Source organism: Gobio gobio (genome assembly GCF_949357685.1).
Source record: "Gobio gobio genome assembly, chromosome: 25".
Lineage (NCBI taxonomy): Eukaryota > Metazoa > Chordata > Actinopteri > Cypriniformes > Gobionidae > Gobio > Gobio gobio.
This window is the reverse complement of record NC_137121.1, coordinates 16,551,330-16,577,675: the sequence shown is the minus strand read 5'-3', so window position 1 is coordinate 16,577,675 and position 26,346 is coordinate 16,551,330. Positions and strand designations below refer to the sequence as shown.

General features: G+C 38.1%; 1 protein-coding gene across 1 annotated transcript in view; it reads right to left on the bottom strand.

The window, feature by feature from the left end:
- Nucleotides 1-26,346, bottom strand: part of kiaa1549la (KIAA1549-like a) — a gene marked incomplete at its 5' end in the record, with an annotated part of 75,795 nt that overhangs the window by 21,712 nt on the left and 27,737 nt on the right. The window contains 11 exons of the mRNA XM_079808997.1: nt 5,784-5,819; nt 7,171-7,331; nt 8,795-8,966; nt 9,239-9,390; nt 9,825-9,884; nt 12,017-12,185; nt 12,302-12,435; nt 14,418-14,640; nt 18,992-19,107; nt 21,554-22,165; nt 23,281-23,631. Of these exons, the coding sequence (XP_079665123.1) occupies nt 5,784-5,819; nt 7,171-7,331; nt 8,795-8,966; nt 9,239-9,390; nt 9,825-9,884; nt 12,017-12,185; nt 12,302-12,435; nt 14,418-14,640; nt 18,992-19,107; nt 21,554-22,165; nt 23,281-23,631 (2,186 nt within the window). The remainder of the gene's footprint in view (nt 1-5,783; nt 5,820-7,170; nt 7,332-8,794; nt 8,967-9,238; nt 9,391-9,824; nt 9,885-12,016; nt 12,186-12,301; nt 12,436-14,417; nt 14,641-18,991; nt 19,108-21,553; nt 22,166-23,280; nt 23,632-26,346) is intronic.

The following is a 26,346-nucleotide window of genomic DNA, read 5'->3' as shown; positions in this document are numbered from 1 at the left end:
CTTCCTGGACTTTCTGTATTGGACGTGGACCTTGAGTGAGGTCAAATCCCACTCCAATATAATTCACATACTCAGCTGAACTATAATTCACTTGTGCTTCATCCGATTGTATTTGAGAGGAGCAGGACGTGGATCATAACAGTCCACAAACTCCTTATATAAATCTTATATAAGCTGCCTGATCGATTGCTCCTCTGCCTGATCGATTGCTCCTGATCGATTGCTCCTGTCTGCCTGCTGTGTCTGTTGCTCTGTAGCTCAAGTCTGTAGCTCTGTAGAGCCTTGCTTACGTTTGAATCTTTATTTTGATATTTCCTCTTTCTTCTACTGCTAAATATAACTTACTCATCACCATACATTGTTTAAAAATTGCCTATCACGTTAAATTTGACATCGCTAGCTTTTAATCTAAATCACCATCACACGTTAGCATTTTGCTAGCCTGTTAGCTTGTTATCTCTGCACCCGGGTCTCCCTTTTTCTTAGTTCATAACTTGGATTAGTAAATTGTGTCCAGCAAAGGATTGTGTTAAGTGGTAAATTGGATTAATCAACAAACACGGTAAGTCATGTCTTCTCCTGTCATTATCACTTGCACTACATGTCGCATGTTTAGTGTAGGTTTCTCCGCTGGCGAACAGGGCTTCACATGTGATAAATGTAAGGAGATAGTTAGGCTGACGGAGAAGATTTCAGAATTAGAAACACGCATCCATACTTTATCTGAGAGTAGTGAGGATGTAACAGCTTTAGACACTGATTTGGATGCGAATAGCTTAGTGAACTCTGTACATTCTTCGGTTCCGGCTGCAGGGCCCTCGCAGCAGGGAAACTGGGTAACAGTGAGGCAGCATAGTCGCAGACCAAAGAACCGCTTTTCCGTTCCGGTTAGAACATCAAACAGGTTCTCCCCTCTCAGTGAAGCACCCACTGAGTATCCTGTTGAAAGTGCCCTAGTCATTGGCGATTCTATTACACGGAACGTGAAGATAGAGACACCAGCCACCATAGTCACTTGTTTACCGGGAGCCAGAGCACCTGACATCAAAGCAAATTTAAAAGTGCTGGCTAAAGCTAATCGTAAATTCTCTAAGATTATTATTCACGTCGGCACTAATGATGTTCGACTTCGCCAGTCGGAGATCACCAAAATTAACATTAAAGAGGTGTGTGAACTCGCTAGTACGATGTCTGAGGCTGTTTTTTGTTCTGGACCGCTCCCTGTAAAAAGGAGTGATGAGATAGTTAGCAGACTATCATCACTCAATGGCTGGTTGTCTAAGTGCTGTCTGCAAAATAACATAGGGTTCATAGACAATTGCAAAAGTTTTTGGGGCAGACCTGACCTGTTGAAGAAGGATGGCATCCATCCCTCTTGGGGTGGTGCCGCTCTTCTCTCTAGTAATTTGGCACATAGTCTTAGAGCTAAACCTTGACTCACTAGGGCCCAGGTCAGGAAGCAGACAAACTGGCTAAACCGACCGTCTGCTAGCTGTCTCACGTTACGGGAGTCAGATAAATCCCAGCACATAGAGACTCTTTCACCTAGATATTATCATATAGAGACTGTGTCTGTTCCCCGAATGAGTAAATACAAAAAAACATCAAAACCATTCAACAGTAAAAATTTAATTGACGTCCAACAAATAAACAAAATATATAATACAGATGAACAATTGATAAAGCTTGGGTTGCTGAATATTAGATCCCTTATTAAACCAGTTATTAAAAAACCGCAACTTGATCCTACAGATTTAGTCAATTATAGACCAATCTCAAATCTACCCTTTCTGTCAAAAATACTTGAAAAGGCAGTGTCTTCACAATTATGTTCCTTTTTAGAAAGAAATGGTATCTGTGAGGATTTTCAGTCAGGATTTAGACCGTATCATAGTACTGAGACTGCTCTCATCAGAGTTACAAATGATTTACTCTTATCATCCGATCGTGGCTGTATCTCTCTATTAGTGTTACTCGATCTTAGCGCTGCATTTGATACTATCGACCACAACATTCTTTTGAATAGACTCGAAAATGATGTAGGTATTAGTGGAATTGCATTATCATGGTTTAAATCATACCTATGCGACCGTTATCAGTTTGCAGTAGTAAATGAAGATATGTCACACCGATCGCAAGTTCACTATGGAGTACCACAAGGCTCAGTGCTAGGACCGCTACTCTTCACCCTGTACATGCTACCACTGGGAGATATCATTAGAAAGCATGGCGTTAGTTTTCATTGTTATGCTGACGATACTCAGCTCTATATTTCTTCACGCCCTGAAGAAACTTACCAATTCACAAGATTAACGGAATGCATAGCTGATATAAAACATTGGATGACCGGTAATTTCTTGCAACTCAATTCAGAAAAAACTGAATTTTTAATTATTGGACAAAAAAGCTCCACAAGTAGTAACCTAGAATACTGTCTAACACTTGATGGCTGTTCTGTCAAGTCCTCGTCGTCAGTGAGGAACCTGGGTGTGCTCTTTGATACCAATCTTTCGTTTGAAAGCCACGTTTCTAGCATCTGTAAAACTGCTTTCTACCATCTTAAAAATATATTTAAATTACGGCACATGCTCTCAATGCAAAATGCTGAACAGTTAGTTCATGCGTTCATGACCTCAAGGTTAGATTATTGTAATGCTCTACTGGGTGGTTGCCCTGCTCGCTTAATAAATAAACTCCAGCTGGTCCAAAACGCAGCAGCTCGAGTTCTTACTAGAACCAGGAAGTATGACCATATTAGCCCAGTTCTGTCAACACTGCACTGGCTGCCTATTAAACATCGCATACATTTTAAAATCTTACTTATTACTTACAAAGCACTAAATGGTTTAGCTCCCCAATACTTGAGCGAGCTCTTAACATATTATACTCCATCACGTCTACTGCGGTCTCAAAACTCTGGCCAGTTGATCATACCGAGAATATCCAAATCAACTGCAGGCGGTCGATCCTTTTCCTATTTAGCACCTAAACTCTGGAACAGTCTTCCTAACATTGTTCGGGAAGCAGACACACTCTGTCAGTTTAAATCTAGACTAAAAACACATCTCTTTACTGTGGCATACACATAAAATCACTTTTTCAATGAAATGATTGTTAGGCTGCATTAACTAGGTCAGCCGGAACCGGGAACACTTCCCATAACACCTGATGTACTCGTGACATCATCAGAAGAATGGCATCTACGCTAATGATAGTCTCTCTGTTTTATCCCGAGGTTTACTGCAGTCAGCCGGATCCAGGCCGTATCCAGTTCAGATGGTGGACCTGCGCTCAGAGAAGACCAACACAGGCCCCCGAAGTGTCTGCAGAGACCGTGATTAGACTCCCCCTGCAACTGCCTCATCGACACGGCATCTCAATAAACCCGTCTCCGGCGTGTAGACTCTGATTGTTCGAATATTACAATTAAATAATGCTTAAATCGATATGTCATCCTCAATAAACCCGTCTCCAGCGTGTTGCCTCCGATCATTCGAATATTGCACTTTAATAATTATTTATTCAACATCATCCTCAATAAACCCGTCTCCAGCATGTTGCCCCCGGTCCCTCGAATATTCTGATCTATTATGACCTCCTGTTAATTGGCCAGAGGAGAACTGGCACCCCGACTGAGCCTGGTTTCTCCCAAGGTTTATTTTTCTCCATTAGGTCACCTAATGGGGTTTTGGTTTCCTTGCCACTGTTGCCTCTGGCTTGGCGTGCTCAGTTGGGGACATTATTATTTAGATTAATTTCGATGTTTAGTTGAAAAATTTAAACTAAATAAACCATTTAAACTAAATTACTGATCGAATTATTGATCTAACGCCCACACTGTCACTGTATGATACTTGAAATGTTTCCAGAATGGCTATACAGCTGATTAAAATTATGCTGCATTATTTTCCTGTTTAACACTGTAAAGCTGCTTTGAAACAATCTACATTGTTAAAAGCGCTATATAAATAAAGTTGACTTGACTTGACTTATTTTAATCCAGGTTCAATTTGATTTAAAGGGTTGAGTCTTGATTGTAAGTCTTGCACAGGATGTGAACTGATCTTCCTCACACATACGTGCTGTTGTGCAAACAAGCAGGGAAAACACTTAAGGGCTGTTCAAACACATCGACAGGTAGAAGCAAAGAGCATGCAAGAAGACACACATGCAGTTGATCACGTCTGAGTCTGACGAATCATCAGTGCCGGTATCTCTGTCCTTATGTGACTTGGCGATGTATTCTCTTTCAGATCATCCAGTGAACACTCACACACCTCCTCTAATTGCGCTAACACAGGAAGCTCTTGCGTGAAACCGGAACGCTTTATACACTGATCCGCAAATTACCGTGCATAAGCAAAATCATGTTCCTGAAAGGACATCTTAATTGGATGTTTTCAGATCAGAGAACACGGCTAAGAGGGAGTACGATCAAAAGAGACGATTATCATAATAACAATTGATTTGCATATTGTTTTATTCCATTACTAAAAACAATACAGTTATACTACAGGGATACATCACCCAAAAAGGAAAACGCCCTCATCGTTTACTCGCCCATATGATTTTTTTCTTCAGTGGAACACAAAAATAGAAGTTTTCCAGAATGTCGAAGCTGTTCTTTTACATACAATGAAAGTGGAAGGTGACCATGGGCTGTCAAGCTCCAAAAAGGACAAAAAACGCCATAAAAACATCATATAAGTAGTTTATATGAATCGTGCATTGCATTCCAAGTCTTCTGAAGCCCTTTGATAACTTGGTGTTAGGCACAGACTTAATTTAAGTTTTTGGTCACCATTCACTTTCATTGTATAGAAAAAGCAGCTTAGACAATCTGATAAACTTCTCTTTTTACGTTCTATGGAATATATATATTTTTTTACAATGTTACGCTCAACAAGGCTGCATTTATTTGATCAAAAATATTGTGAAATATGATTACAATTCAAAATAACTTTTCTATTTTAATATATTTTCAAATGTAATTTATTCCTGAATTTTCAGCATCATTACTCCAGTATTCATTGTCACATGATCCTTCAGAAATCATTATAATATGCTGATTTGCTGCTCAAGAAATATTTATTATTATTATCAATGTTGAAAACAATGCATACAATGTGAGAATGTGATAAAAAAAACATATAACATTATAAATGTCTTTACTCTCACTTTTGATCATTTTAATACATCCTTGCTGCATAAAAGTTTAATTTCTTTGAAAAGTAAGACTTTTGAACGGTACTGTATAATATACACATTTGCTATAAATGCATCCATATACACGCATAGATCCTATAGCTCTTTCCTGTTAGGTCATTTATTGTATCCCGTTTTAGATGGAAAAGTCCTGGTAATCTATTTAAACTTCACCCAATTATTCACATATGTAACCTTGGCATGTCTCTCAGCTTGGGGTGGCCTAATTTATTACCCTGCATTTGGTCTGTATCTATTTAAAAGCCTCATAATCCAACCACAACCAAGAAATCATAATTACAGTAATACTGTGGTAATACTTCAAATCCTTCCCATTCTGTTATTAGTCATCGTCCTACAATCTCAAATGGAGGCCCAAGAGAGGAGATATTTGTGCTGTGCAGATCAAAGATATCCTCAATGCTCTATATCTTACTGAACAATTCATCGATTGCGCGGAGGATAGATAACCTGTTTCCCCTTGCCCCTGCGGACTGATTTCCCACAAGCACAGTCAACAAGAAGAATGTCTGGACTGTAAACATGCAGCCAAGCACCATGAACAAGCCAGAAAATACCTGGTGGTGATAACTCCCATCTCTTCGATATGAGGTCTGGACAGGAAAAGTAGAAGACACAATTGGAGGGATATTTTGTGGGGCGCCAAAGTGAAATGTGTCATTCCAGTGTTTTAAACAGCATGTCTCGTGTGTGGAACAATCCACCGTTTTAAAAATGTATGTCTAGCAGCATATTCCGATATTAGATAAAAACAAAGGTATTTTGTGAATAGTATGAAGGAAAGCAGGATAATTGAAGCCTGTTAATTGTCATGAGATGACATCATCTGTGTGACATCACAATGGGTCTCATTCCCTTATTTAAACCGTCCTTATTCATTAATATTGAGAATTTAAAAAAAGCCACATGAGTCAGAAGGTGTTTATGGGACCTTTTTTTGCACAAGTACACAAAGTTGTTATCAGCCAATATTACAGATTTTTTTATATATATAAAAATATACTTTATTGATGTGTATGATGTTATTTCATCTATAAATATTTAAAATGAATGAATGCAATCAATATAATAAAAAATAATCAATAATTTAATCAACCAAATAAAAAAATTGTTATACTGTATATAGAAAAAAATATATTTACATTCAAAATAATTAAAATATACAAACATTTCAATTAAATTGATTATGTATAAAATAATATATATTATATATATATATATATATATATATATATATATATATATATATATATATATATATATATATATATATATATATATATATATATATAAAATTAATGAATATAATCAATATTAAATCATTTAATTAACAAAATTAACAAACGCTTAAATATAGAAATGTTAAACTTTAATACAATTTATAAATTGTTATATATAGAAAATGAAATATAAAAATATTTACATTATAAATAATTATATATTTTATGCATAAACAATTTAATAGAAGTTGTATATATTATATTATATAAAATGAATGAATGCAAATCAATATAATTAATAACAATAATCAATCATTTAATTAACAAAATTAATAAATTGTTATATATACAGAAAATAAAATATAAAAGTAATCACATTAAAAATAATTAAAATATACAAAAAATTCTATTATATTGCTTATGTATAAAATAATATATTTTAATTTATACATATAAATATCTCAAATTAATTAATATAATCAATAATAATAAATAATTTAATTAACCAATTAATAAACTGTTAAATATATACATTTTAAACAAATTGATCCATGTCAGACAGAATTTTAAATTGTTGTATAAGTGAATGAGACCCCTTGTTAGTGGGCTTCCTTATAAAGTCATATTTAATATTAAATGGATTTATTAATATGATTCGGACATAAACTGCCCCGTTTTGACAAGACAGTGATTATTTGAAGAGTCGTGGTCTGTAAGAGCCTACCTTAGTTCGGGAATGGAAATTGCGGAACGCACTGGTCTTGAAGATGGTTCGGTTTCTCCTGCATACGAAAGCAACCGCCATGAACACCACGACCATCACCAGCGATACGGGTATCAGGACTGCCAGTATCCAGAGGTTACTAGGCAGACTCTTCACCACCGCTGTTTACACACAAACACCAACACAGACGTACATTGGAAATCAATAGACTCATTCACAATGTTTGCGCACGATTTCTGCCACTTGCATCTCCAGCACACTCTCTTACAGTAATCCAACTCCCCTCTGTCTCCTACTGTCTATGGTTAGCTCCTAATGAGCTGAATCTGTCTTTCGGATGTAGCTCTTATCTGGGAGATTAAACCCCCACTGCTGGGTCTGATTGTGTTTTATTCATACAAAACTGGGGCTTTGCTCTTCTCCGGCAGACAAACTGGGCTTGATGCCCCAGTTGAGAGCTCAGTAAACTTGTGTAAACTCTCTACACCCAAATCCCCTGCGGTTTCTCTAGTGTGGTGTGAGATAACTATAGACCTCATTTGGAAAAAAATAAGTCAGCATTATCATGCTTGCTTTTTTTGGTTCAAGTCAAAGTAGAATTTTCATTTCATTTTTGTTCATTACTGCTGAGTTTCACTAATAAAACATTTCTGTTGGCTGTTCTTGAATTAATTAATGTAACAAGATTTTCACATTTTCTGTCACAAATGTGATGCTAAGATGGAAGACAAGATCGCTAGCTGGGTACTTATTTGCCAAGTCTGATATTCTGGTTTCTAGAAATATATCCGTGAATAAAAGTAAAGTTTATTTACTTAAGTAAAGTTAACTTAAATTTTGACGTGAATGCATACAGCCGAACGTCTAGCCTTTCAAAGTCTACCCCCATTTGATAGTGTACGCGAACACAGGCGGTCAACACATGCACACTAGAAAGTATCATTCTTATCCAGTGTACACGCTATTTCTCTCCAGTTGTGTCAGTACATGACCAAGATACACACCAAAGTTGAATAGGTATGATTAGGGGTTTGTTCAAATTGTTCAAATATTAAAGGGATAGTTCACCCCAATAATATATATTTTTAAATAATAAAATAATTAAAATATGTCCTGGCTCTTCCAAGCTTTATAATGGCAGTCCAACATTTGAACCCAAAAAAAAGTGTATCCATCCATTATAAAAGTAATCTACGCGGCTCCAGGGGGTTAATAAAGGTCTTCTGAAGCGAACCGATGAATTTTTGTAAGAAAATTTTGGGCTTCAAATTTTGGACTGCCATTCACTGCCATTATAAAGCTTGGAAGAGCCAGGACATATTTGAATATAACTCTGATTGTATTCGTCTGAGAGAAGAAAGTCATATACACCTAGGATGGCTTGAGGGTGAGTACATTATGGGATAATTTTCATTTTTGGGTGAACTATCCCTTTAAGTATGAGCATTAGCAAGCATCATCAATGTAAACTATAATGTACGGGTCACTTTTGACACTTCAAACATATAGTTATAGATACAATATACAGTAAACACTCCAAAAACCTAAGTTTTCCTGCATATAAAGAGAAACTAATTGATGGTTTGAAAAGAAACTGGGCTAGATGAGTGAAATATATACATACGCTCTGCTTGAATATGGACGAAGTATCCCAGGGTGAGAGCCATTGTTTGAGAGTCCACCGTGTTGAGGGTCTTGGCCGCAGTAGTGCCAGTTATGGGAGACCCATCTACTTGTACGTAGTAGGTCATTTCAGCTGTGTTTTTAGGGCCAGGCAGTCGTCGGATACTGACCATCTGTATGAGGAAAAAAACTTTGAGTTCATGTTTGATGTTTCCAACACAAACTTCAGCAACTAAGCCTCAATCTAGACGGCCTTACTTTACACTTTTGTAGCATTTTTTCCCTTAAATTGCAACATTAGTAAATGTTCTTGCAGCAAAACAGATGTCCATATGCAAATCACCTCATCTAAGATTGGCTAACCTCTCTGCATGCAAAATGAGTAACATAATCCCCATCCACCTTTTAAAAAACAAACAGGCTGTTTGTAACATTACAAACACACCTGGACGGTGTAATCGCCTACAGTCGTAGCTCTCCTAAAGCGAAGGCCGTGTCGACTGGCAACCAGAAAGAGCTCCGCCAGCCGCTGCTCCATTAGACTCGCAAAGCTCTGATAACTCCCCTCAAGAGAAGAGCTGTCAACGTCCTGAATTACTGGAGAAAGAAAGAGAGAAATGAAGCAAGGTGAAAAAGAGAACTTACCTTTCTTACACTTTGAATCTAAAAAAAACTGCAATTACTATAGAATTGACCTTGGTAAAAATGATTCATTCTCCTGACAATGATAAAAAGGGGAGAGCGGGTAGGGGGAGGAAGAGCTAGCTAAGGCCACAGAGAGAACATTGAGTGCAAGAAACTTAAAACTAGAAATAGCTTTTTCACGCTCAATATTGTGATCAAATGTGATCTCTCCAAATCCGTTGATGAGGGAAGCTAAATAATACATCAATAGCTCTCCTCAAAAAAAGAAGGCTCTCTGGGTTTAAAAGGACGGGGGTGGGGAACATTAGCTAGACTTACTCACATAACACATGCTGGCAGATAGCTGTCTGGGTGCTGGTTAGCAGCTGAAATGTTAAGGTAATTACCTGTGATTACCCAGTAATCTCGGGTTGCTACTGAAGTGTTAAGATTGTGGTACTCTAGAGCTGTGAACAGAGAGGTAAAGACAGGTTTACTGGAAAACCATTCTGGAAAAAAAGACAATTACAAAACTGTAATTTACTCAACCTTGTGTTATATTGGTAATATAATGCTATCACATCAGTCAATACAATTTTTTAAAGGGGTCATAAACTGCATTGTTATGTTGGTTTATAATGTTCCCTGGGGTGCACTTATAATGCTAGTATGATTTTTTTTACATAAAAAAAGTGTCATGTATTTAGAAAAAAAAGTCATTTTTCCTACCCTGATTTTAGCTTCTGTTTGAAGGGGCGTGTCTGCTGTGAGACTTCAGTGTAAACGCCCACTGCTATGATTGGCTGACATCTTTGCATATGAAATAGCCTAGCTAAGTATTAAGCCGCGTTTCCACCACAGGAACTTTCCCCAGGAACTAGGAACTTTGGGGTGGTATACGGTGTGTTTCGACCGCAGGAACCAGGGTCTAAATGAAGTTCCGGGTAAATATTTCCCCCTCGGAACGGCCCTGCTCCCGAGGTAGTACTTTCTCAAAGTTCAGGAACTTTCGGGGGTGGGACTTGGGTGCTGAACATGCTGATTGGTTGAGCTTTTAATGCAGCATTTTATTTCAACCGGCATTTTTAAAAGTCTTGCGAGGTTTGTTCTGTGTTCAGTAAATATCAGTCTTGCTCTTTCTGTCTGATGGCGTGCGTTCGTCTCAGCCATCTCACGGTCAATGTCCGTAATAGCTGATAACATACGTTGTCTAATTTTAAATCTAGCTTTACAAGCTTTCAGAATACGCTTTAGTATCAGTGCTCGTCTCTTTTACGGCGTTTTGTTAATGACCTAACGTTATTTAGTAAACCAATACATAACCAGCAAAAGCAGCGCTGCTTGAATCTCCTCCATACTTGTTATTGTTGCAGTGTCGCGCAAAAGTGAATACTGTCCGTCGGTGACTGGGAGGAGCAGTCGCGCGCAGTCCTACACCACCGGACTAATTTGCCTAATCTTCCCGGTACTTTAGACCGCATTGGAAACGCAGACAGTAGCAGGTCTGGGGGAAAAATCTTTCCTGTAAAACAAGTTCCTGGTACAAATTGTTCCGGGTAATTTCAGTGGAAACGGGGCTTTACATGTGGAACTCTCTGAGACTTTTAGCAGGATTTTACTATTACAGCTCTCTAGGTGAACTAATCATGAAAAGTGTTTATTAGCATTATATTTAGATCTATAGGATTATATTTAGATAGTGGCATGAACGGTTGAATGCAGTGATCTGGTCATTGCAACTCGATTTCGGCACACTAACGAATGCTTTCATCATAACTAACAATGTAAATAAAGCCGCGTTTCCACCGAAATTACCCGGAACAATTTGTACCAGGAACTTTTTTTGCAGGAAAAATTTACTAAAGAATCCACAGTGAAATGTACCGAATACAAATAAATAATGCTCAACTGAGACATTCACATTGTTGGAAATAAATAACCACATTCCTAGCATTAGAATCCTTTGAAAGGTAATGCTAGTTAGTCCAGTGATCCTGCATCGCTCTTCTCTCCTCGTCATCTCACAAACACGCCAATGGGCGGGGCCAAAGTTGGATTGATGAAGAAGGCGTTCAAATTCTTCCGCAGAGGCGGTCTTTTACCTATCTATTAATAGGTAAAAGTCGTTCTCTGTGCTTGGATACAATAAAAGCTGTTTTTAGACTAACAAGGAAGCTTTCAGTTCTGAAACGTACAGTATATTCTTATAGTAGCTTTAAAGCTCAAAGACAATTTGATTTCTCAGTTCATGACCCCTTTTAATATTGAATAAAAATATTAAATTCATACATATTTAATTGTGAATAACATGTTCACAAAAGTTTAATTAAAAAACATAGCAAAATAGCCGTTTCAAATTCTTTTAGATGAAGTATAGCATATCACACCGCAGAACATGTCAACTTCCCAAAAGTGTTTTATATCAACTACCCATATAAAAAATGCTATGCATCCTTGGAAAATGTCTTCTGGACCAAGCAAAACTAAAGATCTCTGCCTCAAGCATAAACACACAGATTCAAACAGAAATAAACATGAACTACCGTTTCAAAGTTCACTGACACGTAACATCAAACGGTAAACACAAGCTGGAACTTACGCTCAGCGATGATCAGAGGGGGGAAGAAGAGAAAGTAGCCCACCAGCTCGGCAGTGAGCTGGTTAAGGAGTCCACTGGACACAGTACCATTCAACGGAGTGCTACCGTTCCACACCACATACACCAGAGTGACTGCCAATGAATTCCCGGTTTGATACGCGTTCAGAATCTGTCCGAAAACACAATGAAACTGTAAATACAAATCCAACAGAGGGATGCCGCTATCAGGCCTTGGAAGATAAGCCATTTATCAAACTTGGTTTTCAAGTTCAATTGAAAAAATACCTCAACAGAAAGAGTCCCATAAGAGTCCTCCACTTTCTCCTGCGCCTCAGCAAACACATTTTCCAATCGTTGCTCCATCATTTGGATGAAAACGCAAGACTTGATATCATCCGCTGGCCCAACAAATCTGAGAACTATATGTAGGAGGAAAAAAAACTTAACCAAAAACAGACCAGTTTCTGTGCTAGTTACCGAGTTTCAAATTTATCAAGCAATAAATGGACGCTCATGTAGTGTGAAAAAGGTTCAACTAATTGGCTCATGTTTAAAAATTCTTAAAGACATCATTAACTTGTGACCGCTCTGAAGCATATGAGTCTCAAGAGAAGCCAGGTTATCGATATGAAAAATCGTGTACATTTAGCAATATAGTGGGTGTATGATGTATATTACGATGTTATGATGAACTATATGCTTTTCTCCAATAAGTTGGTCAAAGCGTTTGTAAGGGTACTGATTTTTAGAAGTGAGATGGCGAACAGGTACATGGTTTGTGTAACATTAGCAACACATTATTAGCTGTTTGATATGGAAGTTTGTTTTCGCTACAGAAAAAATAAATAAGATAACTGCGACTATTTATCTTACAATTCCAACTTTTTCTCTCGCAATTCTGACTTTATATCTCACAATTGTGACTATATCTCGCAATAGTGACTTAATATCTCGCGTCACTTTATATTGCACGATTGTGACTTTATATCTTGCAATTGTGACTATATCTCGCAATTGTGACTATATCTTGCAATTGTGACTTTATATCTTGCAATTGTGACTTTATAACTCTTAATTGTGACTTTATAACTCTTAATTGTGACTTTATATCTCGCAATTGTGACTTTATATCGCGCAATTGTGACTATATCTCGCAACTGTGACTTTATACCTCGCAATTGTGACTTTATATCTCGCAATTGTGACTTTATATCACGCAATTGTGACTTTATATCACGCAATTGTGACTTTATATCTCAAAATTGTGACTTTATATCTCGCAATTGTGACTTTATAACTCTTAATTGTGACTTTATATCTCGCAATTGTGACTTTATATCGCGCAATTGTGACTATATCTCGCAATTGTGACTTTATACCTCGCAATTGTGACTTTATATCTCGCAATTGTGACTTTATATCTCAAAATTGTGACTTTATATCTCACAATTGTGACTTTATATCTCGCAATTGTGACTTTATATCTCGCAATTGTGACTTTATATCTCGCAATTGTGACTTTATATCTCGCAATTGGGACGTTATATCTCGCAATTGTGACTTTATATGTCGCAATTGGGACTTTATACCTCGCAATTGGGACTTTATACCTCGCATTTGGGACTTTATATCACACAATTATGACTTTATATCTCACAATTATGACTTTATATCTCGCAATTCTGACTTTATATGTCGCAATTGGGACTTTATACCTCGCAATTGGGACTTTATATCACACAATTCTGACTTAATATCTCAAAATTGTGACTTTATATCTCATAATTGTGACTTTATATCTCATAATTGTGACTTTATATCTCGCAATTGTGACTTTATATCGCGCAATTGTGACTATATCTCGCAACTGTGACTTTATACCTCGCAATTGTGACTTTATATCTCGCAATTGTGACTTTATATCACGCAATTGTGACTTTATATCTCGCAATTGTGACTTTATATCTCGCAATTCTGACTTTATAACTAGCAATTCTGACTTTATATCACGTAATTCTGACTTTATATCACGTAATTATGACTTTATATGACACAATTATGACTTTATATTTCGCAATTATGACTTTATATCACATAATTCTGACTTTATATCAAGTAATTATGACTTTGTGTCTCACAATTCTGACTTTATATCACGCAATTCTGACTTTATATCACACAATTCTGACTTTATATCACACAATAGCAGGTTTATATCACAATTCTGAGAAAAAAGTCAGAATTGCGAGATGTAAACACAATTTACCTCATTAAAGTTGACCGAGTGAATCTCTGAGCTGGTGTGAGTGAGTGGAGGCGGGGCTCATTTGCATATTTATGACACAAACGACAGATAATAAGTCAGATTTCCCAACAAACTCCAGATGGAAAAGAATCTCACCCGTTTTGAGCTGCAGGTGGATGCCAAGGTTGGGCAGCCAGGGGGCCACAGGATTGGGGACGGCCAACAACACAGGAACATACTCTCTGATGTCATTCAAAAGCTTGTCAAAGCCATAGGAAGCTAAGGTGTCCATTACAACAGGGGCCACCAACACGGTCTTCCCTCTCGAGACGTAGTAGCCCACAGTCACATTAGAAGGCGTGCAGATATCTCGTTCCAACTAGAGAGAACACAGGTAACGTAAAATGACATGAATAGTGTGTATGAAGCATGTATGCTTGTGGATGTGAGCAATTTAAAACTAGCGAGTGTATGAAAAGTGTACACAATGTCAATATTTTATGAGTTTTTAGCTGTTTACATTTGCCTCTCTGAATTCATATTATAGTGCTATATTCACACAAATGCTCTTACTGGCTTTGTTTATTGTTAAGCGCTTGAGGCAAATGCTAATACAAATCCCACATGAATAAATTTCATCATATTGAGCCAAGCTGACTGACCATCTCTCTCTTTTTACTCCAACATAAACACAAACTCTCTCTCTGTGTTTGTGTGATTGTGTCGTCTCCTGCTGATCACCTCCAGGGTCTGTAATGATACAGAACCTCTGATCTGATGGACAGTTGAGGAGGAGGAGAAAGAGGAGGAAAACATCACACAGAGAGCAAAATGGACATATATAGAGAAAGATCTTCAAGAGAATACATTGAGTCACTCAGTACAGAGCATAATATTCAGACGGTTGCATTTCAAATGCTAATAACAACCTTTTCGGTGGTCATTCATCATTAAAGGGACAGTACACCCAAAATAAAAAGTCATCATTTACTCACCCTCATGTCATTACAAACCCATATGACTAGCACCTTAAACATAATAGAGTCATACCGGTTTGGAACGACATGAGGTTGATTAAACGATGACAGAATGTCAATTTTTTGGTTGAACTGTTCTTTTAAATACTCTATTTAATCAGCTGCGCTCCCTTCAGCACATTGTCTCTGCTGTTACCATGATATTGATTCTTTATTTGCAGCATATGAGGTACCAGCGCTGTGCTATTTATGAACATGCAGTTCTGACGGACAGACGTGTGAATGCTCCTTAGGCTTCAAACCAAGTGTTTCATAAGACGGTCCTTTCTCTGTGCTTGAAAACAGGGAGCTGTTCTACACAATCACACTCAATGAGCTGCACACTGATCATACAAAGGAAACACCTCCCACGCAACCTCCCACCACAATGTCCTCTGCTAAACTACAATTCCCATGATGCAACTGTGATAAGATCTTAGATGACTGTGGTCAAAGCACTTATCTTGTTGCTGCTGAATATTCTACCGCATAAGGCATATTTTACTGTGTTTCCAATGGCAACAAACTATTCAGATTTGTTCTTTTCATTATTTATTTTGCATTTCTGATTTCATGTTTGCACTTGCAGTGGAGGAGAAAGAAAAAGGTTTGGACAAGCATACAACTGTACCCCATGAAATACTGTTTTTTAAATACAAGATGCCTCTTGACAAAATAAGCATGAAATGTGATGAGGTCATGTGATAATATGATATGACGCATTGTTGTAGGCAGTATACACTTACTGGCCACTTATTAGGTACACTTGTTCAACTGCTCATTAATGCAAATATCTAATCAGCCAATCATATGGCAGCAAATCAATGCATTTAGGCATGTAGACGTGGGCTGCGTCCGAAAACTGGAAAATGCTGCCTTCGGAGGACGCATTCCAAGGTAGGAAGGCATCAAGACTAGCCTGGATGCCAGCCGAACTTAGCCCCGCCCACAACATTTGAGGTCGGGCTGTTCGGTTTGGAATTGATCCGTTGTGGAGCAACTATGCCCGAACAGGAGCTGTTCGGACCAATGAAATTGTCTGGGCAGGCTTTATATGATGATGGACAGATGATAAACAGTAACGTAAGCATCCACGTCACTAAAGAGCTCTTGGGTTGAATTCGTTCTAATCCTAAACTGAGGACTTGTTCGTATATGCAGTCAACTTCACGATTTCTCTCAGAAATGATGATCGTGTTGGTAAGTACTCTGTGTATCGTAAAAAATTTTTTTACAACACCGGCAAAGAACGTTTACATTCATCTTCTTGTTCTACTTCTTCCAGCGTGCGTGCAGACAGGGTTGCCACGTTTTCACAACAAAACTCGCCCAATTGCTACTCAAAACTAGCCTGGGGGGGGGTGCTTTCCGGAAAAAATGGCGTTTGGGGGGGTAAAATGTGTTTTTTTTTTTGGCAGGGTTGCCTGCTAAAATTCGCATTCCTGGGTCTAAATATCACATAAAGGGGTCGCTTCAACCCGCGGACATGGAAAAACAGCCCGCGAGACACCCGCGGACTTGGCACCACTGTGTGCAGTTGAGTTCTGTTGACATTTGACAACTAACGTTATGCGTCGCTCCGTTGCTCTGATTCTATCCAATTGAGGTCTTTCCTGGTTCGGTTGAAACACGCCCCATAATCACAGCCCAACGGAGCAGTATCAGACTCATATTCTGACTAGAATTGAGTATGATGACGTCAGGCTACATCAAGACACGTCCGAATCAAATGTTAGCTTCACTTCCTGCCTCCTGAGAGACCTTCAATCTGAATAATTTTGATATCCCACAATCCTATGCATTCCATTCGGTGACAGAAGAAAGATGGCGCCTGAAAGTTGCGTTGCTAGTCAGTTCATGTGTAAATGTACGTTTTTGACCAGCGTTTTCCACTTCTGATTTCATTTCTAGTGAGAGATGACTACTGTAGTAATTAAATATTTGTTTAGTTCTCACCAAAGCTTGCTTTCTTTTGCTGTAGATCATTAAACTGTTACACTGCCTCAGAAGTCTGTTCGAAATCAGTTTTGTGCAGTGCCTTCGTGCACTTGTGCTGTCATTTGCCTGATAAAGCAGCGAGGCAACAAGTCAGCTGCCAAGGTTTTCGGATGCAGCCATGGTCAAGACGATCTGCTGAAGTTCAAACTGAGCATCAGAATGGGGAAGAAAGGTGATTTAAATGACTTTGAACATGACATGGTTGTTTGTGCCAGGCAGGCTGGTCTGAGTATTTCAGAAACTGCTGATCTACTGGGATTTTCACACACATCTATCTCTAGGGTTTACAGGGAATGGTCCAAAAAATATAAAATATAGAAAATATCCAGTGAGCGGCAGTTCTGAGAGGGAAAATGCCTTATTGATGCCGGAGGTCAGAGGATAATGGCCAGACTGGTTCGCGCTGATAGAAAGGCAACAGTAACTCAAATATCCACTCATTATAACGGAGGTCTGAAGAAGAGCGTCTCTGAATGCACAACATGTGATACATTGTTTTCCATGATACAGCAGATCTGATAGGCTACAGCAGCAGAAGACGCACCAGGTGTCACTCCTGTCAGCTAAGAACAGGAAACTGAGGCTAGAATTCACACACGCTCACAAAAATTGGACAATGGAAGACTGGAAAACAGTGCCTGGTCTGATGAGTCTTGATTTCTGCTGCGACATTCAGATGGTCGGGTCAGAATTTGCCGTAAACAACCAAATCAACAGTTCAGGCTGCTGCTGGTGGTGTGTGGTGTGGAGGATATTTTCTTGGCACAGCCCCTTAGTAACAATTGAGCATCATTTATAAATGCCACAGCGTACCTGAATATTGTGTTGACCGTGTCCATCCTTTATGACCACAGTGTATCATCTTCTGATGGCTACTTCCAGCAGGATAACTCACCATGTCACAAAGCTCAAATCATCTCAAACTGGTTTCTTGAACATGACAATGAGTTCACTAAACTCAAATGGCTTCCACAGTCACCAGATCTCAATTCAATAGAGCACCTTTGGGATGTTGTGGAACGGATTCACATCATGGATGTCAATATGGACCAAAATATTGACCAGAATGTTTTCAGCACCTTGCCACGAAGAATTAAGACAGTTCTAAAAGCAAAAGAGGGTCCAACCCGGTACTAGCAATGTGTACCTAATAAAGTGGCCATTGAGTGTATATTGCACAGTATTCAGTAAGTAGCAAGCTCCAATTAAAAAAGATAAGCGTTCAAAAGTTTGAGGTCAGTTTTTCCCCCTAAAGAAATTAATACTTTTATTCAGCAAGGACACATTTAATTGTTCAAAATAGTAAAGACATTTATAAAGATTTCTATTTAAAATAAATGCTGTTTTTAACGTTCTGTTAATCAAATAGTTTCCACAAAAATATTCAATACTGATAAAAATAAGAAATGTTTCTTTAGCAGCAAATCAGCATATTAGAATGATTTCTGAAGGATCACTGAAGGCTGGAGTAATAATGATGCTGGTTTTTCCATCACAGGAATAAATGACTTTTTAAAATGTACTGAAAACCGTTATTGTACATTGTAATAATATTTCACAAAATGACTGTTTTTACTGTATTTTTTATCAAATAAATACAACCTTGGTGAGCATAAGAGACTTCTTTCAAAATCTTTAAAAATATTACCGATCCCATACTTTTGAACTTTTATAAAAGGTGTTTTCCTTGTTCCCTAACAGCGCAAAGCTACCAACCTGAACATGGACGCTGCTGTCGTTGAATGCTTTCTGCAGTGCCTGCGTAATTCCTTTAGACAGGTTCTGTCTCATTCCAGCTTCGAGGCGATTTCGCCGCATCTGGATGGACAGCACTGGAGGAAAAAATTATACAACACTGGTGAAAATCAGGATTTTCTAAGCATATCAAAGCAGCCCAGATCCCAAGGGAGACAAACATTCCTGTGAACATGTCTATTTACAGTGAACATATGGTGGTTTCACTGCAGTCCATAAGCTATCTCTGTAGAATGTATGAGAGAAGGAGTGAAATTACCGCACACTATTATTTGCATAATAAAACCTTTTACAAGATATGTGCACTAGTACATTGGTTTTGTCATTTGGCTCAGTTGTAATGGGCTGAGCATAATTTGAATGTCAAAATAGCTTTATTGTTTAATTTATTTATTTTTTCAATTAAAATTCAAATCTAATTGGAAAGACTGAAATATTTTAAGCTATCCGACTAGTGCACTTACATGCTTAAAAACACTGCTAATCAAAAAAATCAGGTCATTTTAAAATCCTTTTGTAAAGATTTACATGAGCATTAATAATTCATGTTTATTTTAATAATCTTTTTTATCATTTATAACAAAACAAACAATCACTATAGGGAAATACAAAAAATATCAATGTAAAACACTGAAATAATCACAAAATAGTTATTAATTACAGACTTAATTATAGTTATTAATTACAGACAGAAACCAAATAATCTAGTTTTATACTTTTGACATGGTTAAATCCTATACATTCTCTATATGAAAATGAAAATGATAAAGCAAAATAAAATCAAATAAATTATTAAAGAACACCCAACCAACACACAAACCCACTGCAAAACATTGCACAATTATTTTATATTTTTCATGTTATTTATTATTTTATATTTTAGACTTTCATATGTTTTTTTCTAAGACTTTATATACACACTATATTGCCAAAAGTTTTGGGACGTCTTGCCTTTACATGCACATGAACTTTAATGACATCCCATTCTTAATCCGTAGGGTTTAATATGGAGTTGGCCCATGCTTTGCAGCTATAACAGCTTCAACTCTTCTGGGAAGACTTTCCACAAGGTTTAGTGTGTTTATGGGAATTTTTGACCATTTTCTAGAAGCGCATTAGTGAGGTCAGGCACTGATGTTGGACAAGAAGGCCTGACTCGCAGTCTCCGCTCTAATTCATCCCAAAGGTGTTCTATCGGGTTGAGCTCAGGACTCTGTGCAGGCCAGTCAAGGTTCTCCACACCAAACTCGCTCATCCATGTCTTTATGGACCTTGCTTTGTGCACTGGTGCACAGTCATGTTGGAACAGGAAGGGGCCATCCCCAAACTGTTCCCACAAAGTTGGGAGCATGAAATTGTCCAAAATGTCTTGGTATGCTGAAGCATTAAGAGTTCCTTTCACTGGAATTGAGGGGCCACGGCCAACCCCTGAAAAACAACCCCACACCATAATCCCCTCTCCACCAAACGTTACACTTGGCACAATGCAGTCAGGCAAGTAATGTTCACATGGCAACCGCCAAACCCAGACTCGTCCATCGGATTGCCAGACAGAGAAGCGTGATTCGTCACTCCAGAGAACACCTCTCCACTGCTCTAGAGTCCAGTGGTGGTGTGCTTCGACGCTTTGCATTGCACTTGGTGATGTAAGGCTTGGATGCAGATTCTCGGCCATGGAAACCCATCCCATGAAGCTCTCTACGCACTGTTCTTGAGCTAATCTGAAGGCCACACGAAGTTTGGAGGTCTGTAGCTACTGACTCTGCAGAAAGTTGACGACTTCTGCGCCCTGTGCACCTCAGCATGCGCCGACATGCTACATTTTCAACTAAATATCCAAATAAATTGAATTACTAAACTAAATTAACTATATAAACTAAATTACTGGTCTGCCCACATTGTCACTATATGATAATTGAAATGAGCTAGACAACATCACCGTTTTCTCCAGAGCGGCTGTACAGCCGAATCAAATTCTGTTGCATTATTTTCCTGTTTAACACTGTGAAGCTGCTTTAAAACAATCAGCATTGTAAAAAGCGCTACTTAAATAAAGTTGACTTGACTGACCCCGCTCTATGATTTTACGTGGCCTACCACTTCGTGGCTGTTGTTCCCAATTGCTTACAACTTTGTTATAATACCACTAACAGTTGACAGTGGAATATTTAGTAGTGAGGAAACTTCACAAACGGACTTATTGCACAGGTGGCAACCTATCACCGTACCACGCTTGAATTCACTGAGCTCCTGAGAGCGACCCATTCTTTCACAAATGTTTGTAGAAGCGTCTGCATGCCTAGGTGCTTGATTTTATACACCTGTGGCCATGGAAGTGATTGGAACACCTGAATTCAATGATTTGGAGGGCGGTCCCAATACTTTTGGCAACATAGTGTATATATATATAATTTTTATATTACATTTTAATATATAAATGCCATAGCATAAACCTATTTTCAAGAACAGAACAGTTTAAAGTATAATGACAATTAATGAATAAATCACAGTATAAAATCTCACCTGTTTTCACCCATAGCCTTTCAGTCACATTACAGGTCAACGGAGCACTCTCAGAAGGAGGGATGTTTCGTTCAGTCGTGGTACTTCCAGAGGTAGATACAGCGGTGGTTTGAGGAGGAGTTGTCATTGTTGTAGTTGCTAAAGTGGTTGTGGGTGTTTTTGTGGTTGTTGGTGCTACTTTTGTGGTGGTGGTGGTAGTAGTTGTCGTAGTGGTTGTGGTGGTAGTTGTTGTTGTCGGCGGCGGTTCCGTCTCAGTTGTTGTAGATTGGGTGGCTGTTGTGGTCGGCATGGTGGTCGCGACCTCTTTCGCCACAACGACCGCAGTGGCCGGAGTCACAGTCAAGGATGTCACAGTTAAGGGCGTGACAGTCGTGGTGGTCACTGTGGTGAGTTGGAGACTGTCGCTGGTCACAGTGTGGGAGTTGCTGTGCGCTGAAGTGCCGGACGAAGCGTTTTCAGCCCTTTCAGGAGAGGTGGCGTTAAAAGCGGAAATGGAGACCGAAGTTGTCACGTTGTCAGTGAGGGTGGCGTCTGTGTCTGCCACAGTCATGAAAGAGGAACCCGGGGCGGTGGGTAGATCAGGGTTCTTGGGGAATTCACTGAGAGTCTCATCTGAAAGCAGAGAATGTTTGAGTGAACCACCTCAGGAGCAGTAAGCAAGATTGAGGACACATATGAATGCTCGCTGATGGTGAAGAATGACACATAGGACATGTGGGAGAGGACACACGTAGCTCGGGGGGATTATTCAGTAGCAGGAATTGTTGAAGTGTGTCATTTTTGTGCCACTAGCATCATCAAATATAATAGAAGATTTTATTTTCCATTGATCAGATAAACAGATTCAGCGAGAGTCAATTTTGTGGTGTTGGGCTAGTTGGGATGCACAAAAGTTACATACTTCAGCTTTAACATCAACATGAAATCAAAATTGACTCAATACACTACCGTTTTAAAAAGTTTGAGGTCAGAGCCTCTTATGCAAGGCAAGGCATTAATTTGATCAAAAGTGAATGAAAATATATTTACAATTAAAAAAATGTGTTCTATTTCAATTCATTGTTAAAATCCAAATTATTCCTGTGTTGGCAAATCTGAATTTTCATCATCATTACTCTTGAGTGTCACATGATTCTTCAGAAAACATTCTAATATGCTCATTTGCTGCTCAAAAAAACATTTTTCATTATTATCAGAGTTAACAACAGTTCTGCTGCTTAATATTTCTGTGGAAACCATGATACATTATTTTCAAGATTCTTTGATGAGTAGAAAGATAGAAAGAACATTCTTTTGTAACATTATAAATGTCTTTACAGTCACTTTTAACCAGTTTAATGCACCCTTGCTGAATAAAAGTATTAATTTCAAAACAATTAATATTTCACGATCTAATCAATTCCTGATGAAGTCCTACATTTTTTGACTGAAATGCCATTTTACTCAGAAATGTCACGTTGCGCAAGTAAAATGAGATGTGAATGCAATTTCATGTTGTTTTAAAGGGATTATTGTAATAAAAAATAAAAAAAGTTTGATGATGATGACCATAACAACAAACACAATGACCTTGAAAATGATGATGACGTTGATGATAATGAAGAACAAATGATGAAGGGATGGCGACAACATCAAATCAGCAAAGTCCCTGAAAAGAGATACCTTTAAATATATCACTTGATTTTTTGCACACAACATAAATTCAACACCTCACAACCGAGTGGTACCTGAGCTAGTGGTCAAGACACTGTTGATTTTCTGTGCCGGGGATGGTGGATTTGGCACTCTGACGGCCAGCTCCCCAGGGGACTTTTGATTGGTGCGATTGTCACTGTTGCCGGGTGGGGAGGGCAGAGAATGCACCAGCGCCTGAGGCTCCGTCTCTGCAACCTGCAGGGTCTGCACTGAGGCAAACACAGGCTGTTCCCTTGTGCTTTCTGCCCTCGCTGGTGGGGAGTGGAACTGCGAGGCAAAGTCTTCGTCCTCCAGTAGTGACGATGAGACCGTGATGTTTGGGGCTCCAGTGGGATCCTTGGAAGGATTGAAAGGTTGTCCTGATGCCTCCAGCTTTGCTTCATCTGGTAATGAAATAAAAGGAGATGTTATGGTGCAAAATAATAAACATCACTCTTAAAGAAGGAAATGAAAATCTTAAAAATATGATTTCATTTGTCGAGCCAAGATTCTAAACACTTGACGGCATTAGAGGCAACTGCATTAAGATTGTGAACCAAATGACATAAACTGATGTTTAATCAACATTAATGATAATGCGCTGCATTAAAATGCTCTCATGGTATTTGAGACAGAGGAAAAATTAAGGGGGAAAAAATGAGGGAGACACAAGCCTAGCTGCCTACATAAGCTGTCTTCTAAGGGAGTATCTTAACTGTTGTGGTATTTGGCACAATTTGCACCAAAGACTCGATTCACAATTGATTTCAATAGAGTTCACTGTTAGCATCTTGCTAAGCTAACAACGCAGCGATTCACAATTGATTTCAATAGAGTTCACTGTTAGCATCTTGCTAAGCTAACAGCGCAGCATAACAGCGCAGCGAATCACAATTGATTTCAATAGAGTTCACTGTTAGCATCTTGCTAAGCTAACAGCGCAGCAATTCACAATTGATTTCAATAGAGTTCACTGTTAGCATCTTACTAAGCTAACAGCACAGCGATTCACAATTGATTTCCATAGAGTTCACTGTTAGCATCTTGCTAAGCTAACAGCGCAGCGAATCACAATGGATTTCAATAGAGTTCACTGTTAGCATCTTGCTAAGCTAACAACGCAGCGATTCACAATTGATTTCAATAGAGTTCACTGTTAGCATCTTGCTAAGCTAACAGCGCAGCATAACAGCGCAGCGAATCACAATTGATTTCAATAGAGTTCACTGTTAGCATTTGGTTAAGTTAACAGCGCAGCAATTCACAATTGATTTCAATAGAGTTCACTGTTAGCATCTTACTAAGCTAACAGCACAGCGATTCACAATTGATTTCAATAGAGTTCACTGTTAGCATCTTGCTAAGCTAACAGCGCAGCGAATCACAATTGATTTCAATAGAGTTCACTGTTAGCATCTTGCTAAGCTAACAGCGCAGCGATTCACAATTGATTTCAATAGAGTTCACTGTTAGCATTTTGCTAAGCTAACAGCGCAGCGAATCACAATTGATTTCAATAGAGTTCACTGTTAGCATCTTGCTAAGCTAACAGCGCAACATTTTTATAATATGAGTAAAATTGTATAGCACATTCAAATGGTGGGGAAATCATTTTAATTACACTGAACTCTTTTAAGTGATAATTTGGGTAACACTTTAATTTACAGTGTCCTTGTTACACATGTACGACATGTGTTACATGTACTTAACATAGTAATAACAGTAAATTATGCATAACTACATGCAACTAACCCTCAACCAAATCCTATTCCTACCCTAACCTTAAAGTAGGCTATATGTAGTTAATTAATATTACTCAGTACTTTACCCGGTTCTGGTAGCCATCTTGGATGGTTCTATCTCATATTTAATATGTTTGTTTGTTTTAAACACATGCATTGATGTTTCTTGTTTTTTGACTAAATTTTTTTCAGTGATGATAATTGTGAAACAATAGACCTAATGGTCCATAAAATGTGCCAAATTGTATGAAAGCTTGTTTCCGCCAAGGACAAAAAATAAACAAAAGTTACTTTTGACCTCGCAATTCTGACTATGTTCTCGCATCTGCGAGTTTATATCTCACAATTCTGACTGTAGATATTTTATTGTAAAAAAAAGACAAAAATGCTAATTAAGACAAATATTTTCCACATAAGGCAAGTAAAGAGTTTTTTTTTTTTTAACACACTTACTTAAAGTCCCTTTACAATAACATTACTCTCTTGGGTGTCTTTGAATTATTTAGCTTGCTTAACGTCTCAGAAAAGAAAATCGACTACCATCCCCGACTGCTGGCGAGTCCTTCTGAGATGATTAATATCGTGATTAATCGACCTTTACAGCTCTTTACTTTATTTTTATCTTGGGGAACATAACGTGGACGGAGTCATGCAATTTAGTGACTTGTGGACATTAATCATAAATCCTTTTGCCGGAGGACCAAATTAGAAATGTGCAGGGTTTACTTGGGTGCTGCGAGCTCTCACTCTCTGTGCTCCCAAAGAACAACCTAAAGCTCAAGTGATTTTTAATGGATTAATTAACTCATCCAATCACATCCTATTAGTCAGATATATATACACACACAACATAAACGTAATATTACAACTTAAAATAATGCAAAAGCACAAGTGAATGTGAACTAATTTACACACTAATCAGAATGTGTGAGTAATGTTGTGAAGAAGCTCTTTCCATAACAACACACTAAAACATGTACAATAAATAAAACATACACAAAATTCTATTACAATAGTTTACTCAAATGTCATTTCAGGATTCCAGTATGACCATGTGCGTGTGTGTGTGTGTGTGTGTGTGTGTGTGTGTGACCAGTGCTGACAAAAAATGAGTTATTGTTATTTTCACATTCTCCATAAAAAAAAAAAATTCAAAATGACATATTTGTTGGAATCAGACAAAAAATGACTGAGCTACACTTGTTTGAAGTCGATAGAGTCAGCAAAGTCAATTTTGAGAAAAATCGAGTTAAAGTTTTCTGAAGGTTCCAAAACAAAATCCCCTAGCAACCATACCTTAAAATCCCTGGTAAGAACACCAAATTTGGCACACACCAAGTCAAAACCCATATATATTAGGAAAAAATATATAAATTC